The following is an 11688-nucleotide window of genomic DNA, read 5'->3' on the forward strand; positions in this document are numbered from 1 at the left end:
CTTATGTCATGTCATGTTATATCATGTCATGTTATGTTATGTCATGTTATGCTATGTCATGTCATGCTATGTCATGTCATGCTATTCCATGTTATGCCATGTCATGTCATGTTATGTTATGTTACAGTCTATGATGTCCAATATGATATTGTGATACTGGTTATATTCTGGTATGATGCAATATGGTGAGTATGTGATGTCATTTGTTGTGATGTGGTCTTATGTGACATAATATTATTATGTGATCTTGCATGATTTATTACGATGTGATATGTGACGCATTGAAATGTGATATTATGATGTCATGTGATGTGATTTGACCTTCTGTGATGTAAAGTGATGTGATGTGAATTTACATGTATTCTCCATCTATTCAAATTTTATTGTAAACTATTCTTTCATCATTTCCTGCTCTCATTCTCTTCACACCCCAACAAAAACCTCAACAGGCAACCGGCCTTTTTGAGAATATCCCTATCCATCAGTCATCCCTGTCTGGTCCAACCCTCATACAACCCACCTGTCCCTACTGCCCAGCTCTTATCCTGATCTATCACATCCATAACAACTCTGATCAGCACTCTACATCCAGTTATACTTCAACTCCATCTCACCTTACTCCAGTCTTTACCGGCCTTCATTTAAACCTGGTCTTACTCATTCTAACCCCCTCTCTCGCCATCATGTGACAGGCAGTCCTAACCAGCTAAGTGGTAGATTAGCAGCATTACCTCTAAATTCTAAATCAGCCACTCTCTCAGCCAGGGCAAGCCCGGTCAGCTGAGCAGTTTCGTCACGTACCTCAGCTGCTCTGATAAAAGTGAAACAAGTGAAGTGCTCTTATGTGAAATGCACTTGCTTCACTCATCAGATTGTGACCTTGACTGAATGAAAAGGAAAACTAAAAGTTCACAGTGTTCACATAATTCAAGCTAAACTATTTCTTAAACCAGTGAGATCATGTAGGTTTTTGGGGCCAGGTGAAATGTAATCTGTGTTTCTGTTAATGATATTACAGTAGCAGAAAATGTCCCTGCACATCAAACAATCGCTTGTCTGTGCATGTGTAGCAAGTTCAAACTGAGACCGGATCAAAGACAGAAATGAGCCCAAAAACAATCACATTTACTGTGCACCTGCCTAAAACTTTTCTTCTGCTAATGATGAGTTAACATTCCTGGCACCACATGATGATCTGTGCATGTGCTGGTGTGCGCTCGGAGACGGGCCGCAGGGTGTTTGTGTGTATGGCAGTGGGGGGAAGTCAGTGAGGAGAGGCAGATCAGGGGGAGGGTGTGACTGTGGCCTGGTGGACCATAGCGAGAGAACAGTATGTAGGACAGGGCCTTGCACTAGCTAACCTATCCTGGCTGGAGCCCTGGTTGGGCGTGCTGAATTTCTGCATGCATGATCAATGGCACTGAATAAAAAAGAGTGAGAAAGACAGCGGTGTGGGGGAGGGAAAGGAACAAGTTAGAGCGATGTTAAAAGATATAATAAAGCAGGAACACTCGGCTTTACTTCTGTTTGTGATATTAAAGTGAGTAACTTTTTGTAAGTGGTTATTAATTCAAACCCCAACTAATAGAAGAGGTTATAAGAGATTTCTGGTTATTGAAACTTTGGATAACTTGTTTCCGGGGCTCGGTTTTTTCCAGCCTGTTGAAGAAAAACACAAAAGCAAAATTTACATTGTTTTGTGTGCGTGTGGGTGAGTGTAAAAGGTTTTCATTACACTCGCATTTCACTTTTTATTTCTGTCTTTTCTCTATCCCATCTCCCTCCCTCTGTTGTCACTCTGCCACCTTGAAACACTGCAGTAGTTTGTCCAATCCAGGTCTTCAACCCTTTTGTTTCCTTGACCACAGCTGACCCAGAGTGGGAACTCATTGTCTGTGAGCGACCTCTGACCTGCCAGGGCCTGGGACCTGCTCTCCACCACCCTCGAGGCAGTTTGAAAGAGAGATGAGGAGGAGACTTGAGAGAAAAGAGTTAGAAAGCCAACTTCTAATCATTTGTGAAGGCTGTGACTCTGCCAGCTGTATGCTTCAGCAGCAGCAGCTTCAGAAGCTATTATTTGCATGTAATGCAAAATGTAAACAGGCAACAAGTAGTTCCAGTAAGACCTTGTTGAATTTAATGCTGCCAATGGATAATGAAAAAGGGTACAAATGGAATGTTTGTTGACGGATGAAAGACAAAACCGAACAAGCAAAAGAGTCTTTTAAAGCGGAAGCCAGGAGGCCATTTTAAAGTGCTCCATTTGCTGTGGGTGTCTCTTCCACCTGGCAGGTGGCAAGCCAAAGAAATCATTACATGAGAGCGGAGAGGGGAGGAAACAAGCACACCTGTGGTTTGAGCCAGGAGCCCCACCTCCGTTCTCCGATCACAATCCCTCCATCCCCCAGGGGAAGGTGTGGCAAAGGGAGAGAGACAAAGAGAGGAGAGAAAGGGAGAGGAAGGAAGAGATTGTGGGGGAGATTTACAAGCCTCTTCAACAGTTGACTGAGGGCTAAGTTAACCTTTTATTAATCATGCACACACAAAACAAGCTGGACTGATGCTGCTTGAAGGCTCCAAGAGGCTTCCAAAGTTGTCTGCGAGCACCAGCAGACCACAACGTATTTACCCTGATCATACAGGACTATTTCTGTCTGTCTGCTGTAAGAGTCTAAGCAGTAGTGGAGATCTTCGTTGTAATACTACACAGTCAACACACACCCACACATACACAACATAAAAGCCACACAAAGGCTTCTGGTTACAAATCAGCAGAGACCTAACACTTAAAGACAGATTGTCAATACGCATGGCACCATGGAAATTTGTATGGGAATCACAGTTTATTAAAGGACTGTCTATCCATCACTGATGTACTGAGGGCATTATAAACTCCCAGATAACTAATTATCATATCTATAAAACTATTATTGGCACCCAACAGATTCAAAGGTGACATTAATTAAAAAAATATGTTTTTGACACTTTCCAGAGCATACTTTATTGGTCGATACCAAAAATGTTTTAAGAAATAAGAGTAAAGATGAATAAACTTTTATGAGCTGTAATGGATATTCATAATTTTATTTTTATGCACCATCCTTCATGTTTGCAACTTAAAGTCTGCCCCGATCTGCTCCAGGATTGAGATGATATCACTAAACGTCTACTGGAAATGACATCATGACACATGCAGATGGAGTCACGACCATCCTGGAGACCGTCTTCATATGCCGACCTAAAAGAAAGGATTGCACAGTGACTCATCGCCTCTTTATCGGAAGATGTGCTGTGGGTAATGTGGTGTTAACACACAGTAGATTTCACACCAGAGCCTCGGAGCAGGACAAGAGTGAGAGAAAAAAAAAGAAGAGGATGAGGTGTATATGTAAAAGAGACAGCGGCAGAGAGAGTGGGTAAATGGTGATCTTTTTTTTTAGGGGAGGGGGGGTGGTCTAAGAGAGAGAGAGATTTTTGTTGGTGGCAAGAAATCCATACCACCTCCCTCCAAAGTACCTTGCAGACACACACGAACAAGTGGAGTTGCGTCCCTGTATCTCTTTTAATCCTTTTTCCACTCCCCCCTCCATTTCTTTTCACAGGACCTATCAACGCCATTCCTAGCTGCTATTTATAGGAGACCACTGTCCCCCCTGTCCCCATGGCTCAGTGTGTGTGTGTGTGTGTGTGTGTGTGTGTGTGTGGTGAGTGTTTCAGGGGAACCTTAATAAACATGTGCTTCTCACTTCTAATCTCAATGTTGTGTGATTCACTGAACAGGATATATGGGAGAGCAAGTTACAAAGAAAGTGTGTGTGTGTGTGTGTGTGTATATAAATATATATAGTGGGAGGGGTGAATGTGGTTGATTTATCCCACCTGTCCAATTGTTTCCGGTGCGTGTGTGTCGATCCACAACCAACTGCTGAAAATGTATTCCACGAAGGCTTGGGAAACACAAATCATCCCTGGAAAGTTGGAAAGAACGTGTGTGTGTGTGTGTGTGTGTGTGTGTGTTGTGTATATGTATGTGTATGTGTGTGTGTGTGTGTATTTATTAATGTGGACAGTGGACACTGATTGAAAACTGTATATTGTGAGATTCACATCATACCAACACACGTGGTTCAGAACAGTACAGCTGCTTTACGTGTGTGCTGCAGTGTGCAGGCCCTACAGCCTGATGAAAGGCTGCGATTATTGATTTATGAGCTAACAGTAAAATTGCATCCTGCTTTGTGGTCTAATCAACAGCTGACACATTAGGTCTTCACTTCATACTTGTTCATTTGTTGTTTGAAGGTTTTGATGTTGGATTGTGCAAATTATCATACCACAGCTCTATTGCTATGTAGGGAATACACAATAGATGTCTTCATAGACAAATGGCTAGTGTACCTAAAATACCCCTTGTGATTAATATGTTTATAAAAAATTTTAAAAAGCTTCTCTAATCAATATTTCAATATTTACAATGGATCAAATAACCGCATAGTGTCATAGTGACAAACTCAATTGAGAATTGTTGCCAGACTTTGTAGTTCTCCTCAGCTCTACAGAGGAGCATTTTAGCTTCTTTCAGCTTATAGTTTTGGTTTTAAGGAACACAATTTTCATGTTTTAATTCAGTCTCACCACTCTCATCAGCATCACTGTATGCGACCTGTGCAGGGCCAAATGATAGACAAAGTTGGTGGATAGCTGGTGAACATGGTGCAGCCTATGAGAGCTAGGGAGTCAGATATTTATCTCTGGAGACGGTGGAGAACCAAACAGAGCTAAAAAGAAACTGAATACTGGACTCATATTTGCCAGTTGGCTAGACAGATAGCTCAAAATGAATGCTAATGTTACTCTGTATGTGCTGGATGTGTAAATAGGCATCAGTGTTGTGTTTGAATTGTGCTGTCCCCTAGTGAACCAAAATGGATTATTACTCCAGAGAAGTTTAATTATACCACACTTAAGACTGCTTTCTTTTTTATGGCCTCCCTGCCACTGCTACAAAAACAAAGATTCCAGATAATAATTTTAGGATTTATACTAATTTGATTTGATATGGACTCAGAAAGGTCACTGACAGTCTTATTATTGGCTGTTAGTCTCACAGCCCCTCTGATGTAACCATGCAAAGTTTTACTAAGGTTGTACTCAAAGAACAGAGGAAGGTGATGATGATGTGTGTGTGTGTGTGTGTGTGTGTCAGTGGGAACACCAAATTGTTTGTGGAGACAGAACCACCACAGGAGTTAAATAGAAGGGATTTAGTTGGAGAAAAGATGAAAAGGGGAAAAAAGTCCATGAAGACGAAAGAGCGAAATAATAAACTGAATAGGAAAAGAGAGATTGACAAGCACAAGGTGTGTGTATTCTTATGTACTTATGTGTATATTTGTGTGTGTATAGTATGTGTGTGCAGCTGTGCAGTGACAGAGTGTGGGGAGGAGAGAGCAGAGGGGGTCCATTGTGGATCTTTGTGTAGCTCAGATTGTCCTCTTCTCTGGGAAAGTGGAAACTCAACACTCCTCTCCAGAGGTCTGGTTACCAGGTGAGAGAGGAGGAAAGAAAAGGGGAAAAACAGAGCAAGGGAGGGAGAGCTGCAAAGGTGTGGAGAGAGAGAGAGAAATAGAAAAGAGACGTGAAAGAAAAGAGCATGAGGTTTTGGGCATGAGAGCCGGAAAGAGAGATGGAAACTGAAAGAGGCTGAGAGAGAGAAAGATCAAGAGATGAGCGCAGTGATAGGAAGAAACAGCCTGAGAAAGAATAAACAGAGAGAGGCTCAGATTTGCTTTAAATCCCACAAGACTCCAAAAATGGATGATCAAAGTATAACAATCCCTAACAAATTTCAAAATGTATTGCATGCTATGTTAGCTCATCACATGTGGCCTGTAGATAAAGCAATGATGTGGAATTAAAATGATTTTATCAGTGTTGTGTCACTGTAGTGATACCATAGAATATAAAGGAACCAGACCATGACCTCATATGACGTAATTCCACTAGCAGATAAACATGTCAAATGTCTCATAATAATTCTAAAGACTGCTGCTTCTTTTTTGAACAGTTAAACATGAAACTAAACTGTAACCAGTGGCACACATTTAAAACTATAATATAACCCCTCCTAGTGGCCACTTCTGGAACTTCTTCTTCCTCACACCCAGGTCAAATCAACTCTTCCAATGTTCAGAAATAAAATAAATGTCACACTTAAACTCTTATATCTCAAAATGTACATTTATTTGATTGATTCACTTTTTACAAACTATATATATATATATATAATTTATTTTACAAACACCACCTTTAACCTTGAACACCAAAGTTTACAAAGTACAAAGAGAGATGAAGGATGTACACTATCTAGTTATATGAAAGACCACTCAATGTCCAGACGAAGTCCAACTTGATTCTTTGAAGACGTGCTTGATAAGGGAATGATTTTAAAAGAACAGATCATACAGCAAAGATCAGGAAGGAGAATGTTTAACTTTAGCTTTCTCCTTGAGCCAAGACTTCACACTTGTTTTGTTTTTTTATTTCATCATCATTTTCTGTTCATATCATTACATGCATCATGATATCAGGTCATATCAGCCCCTCTTGGAACTACGAGCAATTTAGTAGTGATTTCCTTTTTGACTGTTCATTATATGAGGTTATCATCTTTTGTTTGATTGCAGGTTACAAATCTCTATTACCTGATGGATACTCACTGGCCACTTATTAGGTGCACCTGTGCAATCTAAAATTCTACTTTTATGAAGATTATACGTTTTCAGTTTTTGCTGACACTGTCAGAAAGGTGATAATTCTACTGTATGTTTATTTTGAGGTAGTAGTGGGTGATGGTGGTCCACTATTGAAAATTCTTCCTAATATTTGGCCCTCTCATGTATGTTAATGGAGTGGACAAAATATTCAGAACACCACAACCCACTACAACCTCAGTTATAAACATGAAGTAGAATTTTCACCTTTTGGACAACATTTTAAAACGTCATACTTCATAAATGTTGAATTTACTGCAGAGCTGTTGTATTGGATTGCATTAGATTGTACAGGTGTACCTAATGAAGTAGCCATTGAGTGTATTTCCATGTTCCTTTCAACCAGAGTAAACAATGGTGCTAATCTCAGAGACGTTTGATTAAACTCTTATATAGCACTCTTGTTGGTGTGTGTGTGTATGAAAGCGAGAGAGGAGAGGGAGGTGGGGAGGGGGATCGCAAGAGTGACCATGTGTGTTTGACAGGAGTGTTTTTGTGGATGGTTTCTCTCTTTCTCCCCCGATATTGTCTGGAGTGGATTGTGGAGGCGTTAGCTCTGAGAACAGCTGCTTCTGACAAACACTGCGTAAACACTATGTGTGTCACTTGGGGATTGAGTGTGTGGGTATATGTTTGTCCATGTGTGTAGAGGGGGTGGTAGGACACTTTGAATATTGCTAAGAGGAGACTAACTGTCTATCTGACATGCATTTGGTCTGTTTGAGACACACATCACATGGCCACTACATTGATGTGTTGCCTCTTAGTTTTAAATAAATGTGTCCCAATTAACAAAAATGAACCAATTTTAATCTGTTAATTTGTATGTCAGAGCAGAGAGTGATACTGAACCTCCTGCAATATCAAATACATCCCTGAAAATGACCAACTAATTCTAATTCATCTTTATAAACATATGAGGCAACATTGAGGCAACTCAACTCTGCCTTTAACTATTTGTGCATGTATCTGTGTGTGAGCTGTATGTATGTTCAGCCATGTGCATGCATGTGGATATATGTGTATCTATAAATGTGAGTATTTGTGTGCATGCACATGTTAATGTGTGTGTGTGTGTGTGTTTGCATGCCGGCAGGCCGATATCATTGTCCTCCGTTATAAGCATAGTCTGCCTTGTTGTGCATGACCAGTCTGTTCTCCACGAAATAGAAGCTGTCTGACCGGGTCTCATAAGGACACTCCACCATCTGACGGACTGAAAGACAGACAATGCATACATGTCAGCAATCAAAAAACATATCCTTGCAATTAGGTCCAACAGTATAAAACCTAAAATGACTGTGTCAGTGTTATTGATAAATCAAATACTTAAGTGGCTCTGTAGCTCAGAGTGAAAGCCTGTGACCACAAGTGCTTACATGTGATATAAATGTCCCTCCGTAATCACAATGATGATATAATTAATCTATTATGACAAAACCAGTTCTGCTACTGTAGGCACACACTTAATAAGACGCATAAAGCATTTTCATGTCGTTATGAGAACATACTTGCAATCACATAACATGAATGGTTTCATATGAACTTTTTATGTGACAGAGCAAACAGACAGTTTCAGAAGTCTGTCTTAATACGATTCTCACATGCACATTATGTACATTGAAGGAAGTATTGGGCGCAGTAATCATTCCTCTTTGTGTTTAGTGTGCTGCAGTGGAAGTATACTTTTCAGGTAGTGACATGTAGGTTTGTTGTTGGGACAAAACACCAGCAATCATCCTACATGGACTGCCAGGGTGAAGATAGCATAACACAGGTACAACTTGATTTGGCTAACACAGACTGACAGAAACTCATATTATCTTTGGCTGAACTTTAGAGTGCATTTTTGCACAGAAGGGAGGAGATGAGGAACAACTGCAGCAACTAATAACTCCTTCAACATAAGTGTGGGTGTTGTTACGATAGACTTGAAAAAGTCTGAGCCTATACTTTAACAAGTGGCAGGAACCATCTCTCATTAATAGCACATTTATTGCAGGAAGGTGCTCCAAAATCTAATACGATCGTCAACATCATTTGTTTGGTATTCAGGCTTTGATATTTCTTCTCTCTCTCTTTAACATTTTGAAAGGGTGACATCATATTCAAGAAGGCATTTTTAGGACTAACCTTTAACGGTTACGGGGTAAAAGCAGACTCACCTAGGCTCTCAGACAGCTGAGGGAACTCATAGATGTGCTCACAAGTATTGCGGCTGTTCGGGATACAGAAGCCGAAGTCAAAGTCGAAGCTCTTCAGCAGGTGATCACGGAAGTAATGCCTCTCGATCATGCGGAAGTTGTTTAGCGGCCGATTTCCAACTGTGAATTCCACCCTGATTGAATAACATGGAGAAAAGGGAGATGTTGCAACCATTGACTGTTTAGTCAATGGTTGCAACAGTAGGTCTGCTTTTGGGTAGTTATAAATTAATGCAGTCTTACTGCACAGGTGCACACCGTCAGTGAGTGTGTGTTAGCTGGCAGAGGACAATGCTGTGATTGTTTTCATTGTTTGACAGGTGACAGTGTTTGTCTTAGGTGTGTGTTGGTGATGTGTGAGTCACTCACGTAGCTCCCACAGTCCTCAGTCGCAGGAAGGCTGGGGTGAACTGGTAGCGTACAAATCGGCCTGCGCTGGCATCCCCTTCTCTGTTTTCCTCGTCTTCCTCTGAGACCCACAACATAGGACCAATAACATTTGACATCAGCCATACTGAGGACTACTTCTAATCACAACCAATACTGAATGTTTCTAAACCCAGAATGCTTCATTTTTTAGCCCTCAAGAGCCAGATCCTTCATAGTCAAAAGATACACATTAATAATGGGGCATACAACACATGCAGAGAAAGCATAGAGTGGGCTTCGACACAGTACCTGTGTGTGGTGGCTTGGCGATCTCAAACAAGACAGTGCCAGTCTCCAAGTCTCTGATCTTAAAGCGTACAAAGTCAATATTATAAATATTGTCCTCAGGTTTACAGAGGTACCCTGCAACAATGACAGACAGATGACAGAAGAGTTATAAACATTTAAATGATTTGTGGGTCAGGCTGGTTAAAGTTCACATTGCAAAAGCACAAACTATTCTGTTGCGACATACTGTACATAAAAATAACATGGAAAACACTGCAGTGACAGTTTTGCTTGTATGTGAACACAATTTTGCATACGTACAAGACACGGTGAAGCACATTTGAATGATCACTGGCTTTTGTGTATTATGGAGTTATACAGCAATAAGAAACACATGAGGCCAATATACTAGGATGTTCTTGCTATACTTTGAAATGAAAGTGTTAAATTGATTCTCTACAGCTTATCATTTCCTGTCAAATATCTATATGCCCTCCACAGCTGTAACTGCAGTCTTCACCACTAATGAATTTCCATTTATTTTGTATGACTTAAAGAAAACAGTGTGTCCCCTTGATCGGTGCAGGTTGTGATGTCAGAGCAGTGATCATTAAGATCATTTACATCAGACATTTTCCAAGACTTTCCCAGTGATTTAATATGATGTCATTAGGATCATAGTAAAATATAAAGGGACACCACGGAGAGGCTTCATTGTTACAAACGCCTCCTATTGTTAAATTCCGGGTTAAGCTGCTTAAAATAGAAACAATGGTTTTTCCAAGAGTGATAGGTGACGTCCAACATTTTGTGACGTCAGATAGTAGTCTCTCACATAGCTAGCTAATTATACTAATGCACCATTTATCTTGTTTTGTTTTCCAATGACATGTCATAAGCCTGAATAACTGGACGTAATTTCCCTCTAATTGCACGTTGTGTAATATGTTTTGTTCATGTATCGTGTAGGCTGACTCGGTTGCATTTTGTTCATATTCTCAGTTCACCACTGGCAGTAAAATGAGCGTCAGTGAGTCTCTTCAGGCTGTAAAAAGCGACTGTGTCAACCAACAACAACAGGCACTAGAGAGGGAGCCAAACCTCGCGTAGCCACCCGCAGTCCTAGCACATCCTCCGGCGTGATGTGTCCGCTCTGTGTACGAAGGTCCTCCTCCGTGACGGGCCTGCTCTCCACCTGGCTCCTCCGGGATTTGAGCCTCTTCAGAACCCCTCCGCCGGGCTTACGGTCCCGCGGAGGAGCCGGAGCCGCAGTGCCGTGCCCGCCGCCGGAGACATTTTCAGCAACAGGCGCTGCGTCGCTGCGGGCTTTAGCTCCGTTCATCTTTTGACTCTCCTCGGCTCCCCTCTGTTCAGGAAAACTAACTTCTGTTTCCCTCTCTGGCAGTAAATGCTAGAAGAAGAAGAAGAAGAAGATGGCGCCGTAGATGTCGAGTGTCGAAAGAAGTGTCGGTTAACGGTCAAGCGCTTGTTTTTGTAAGCACATGCTGTACAGTTGCCATGACAACTCGTCCGGTGAGCCAGATGAGGGTGTGAAAGGGTTCCCCGAAACCTCCACCAGGGGGCGATGGACGTGGTCCAGCTGCTGAAATAGGCTGTGTCCTATTTAATAATGATGATGATAATAACAACATTAAACACAACAAGAATAATAATACTAATAAAAAGAAGAAGAGTCCTGTTGTAATGACAGGATATTCAGTTTGGTAGTTCACCATCTGCTTCCCAACCAAGGGGTTGGCCCCCCTCCAAAGGGTCACAAGATAATTAGAGGGTAGACATGATTTTCTAATCTGTCATCTCATCTCATCAATTTAATTTTTTATTCATTTATTTATTTATTTTGTGAAATATTTTACCTCTTCTGTCCTTCACCAAGTCTTCACTAAGAAATTGAGTGTAAGTGTTGACCTACAGTAGGTCTAAAGGCCCATGTGTTTTAATGTAAATCATAGCTGAGAAGCAACAAACAGCTGTGAGATAAAAAGAGGAAGAAAAGTAGTGGTCTAAACATAATAGTAATTCACTCTTAAGTG

The 11688-nt window shown here is 41.1% G+C and overlaps 1 protein-coding gene across 1 annotated transcript; it reads right to left on the reverse strand.

Moving 5' to 3' along the window:
- Window positions 1-7829: 7829 nt before the first annotated feature.
- On the reverse strand, window positions 7830-11094 carry LOC128354992 (protein unc-119 homolog B-like). The gene is made up of 5 exons (XM_053315127.1): window positions 10736-11094; window positions 9656-9769; window positions 9347-9446; window positions 8939-9111; window positions 7830-7989 (listed from the first exon to the last, which is right to left on the reverse strand). Exons 1-5 carry the CDS (start codon window positions 10974-10976, stop codon window positions 7877-7879), a joined length of 741 nt encoding a protein of 246 aa, XP_053171102.1. The 5' UTR covers window positions 10977-11094; the 3' UTR covers window positions 7830-7876.
- Between the last annotated feature and the right edge of the window lie 594 nt (window positions 11095-11688).

Source organism: Scomber japonicus, chromosome 3 (assembly GCF_027409825.1).
Source record: "Scomber japonicus isolate fScoJap1 chromosome 3, fScoJap1.pri, whole genome shotgun sequence".
Lineage (NCBI taxonomy): Eukaryota > Metazoa > Chordata > Actinopteri > Scombriformes > Scombridae > Scomber > Scomber japonicus.

Coding starts and splice junctions, on each gene's coding strand:
- LOC128354992 (XM_053315127.1), bottom strand. CDS start 10,976: ATGAACGGAGCTAAAGCCCGCAGCGACGCAGCGCCTGTTGCTGAAAAT. Junction 9,447..9,655: donor CGCCAAGCCACCACACACAG/GTACTGTGTCGA, acceptor TGTGGGTCTCAG/AGGAAGACGAGGAAAACAGA. Junction 9,112..9,346: donor CTGAGGACTGTGGGAGCTAC/GTGAGTGACTCA, acceptor TTATTCAATCAG/GGTGGAATTCACAGTTGGAA.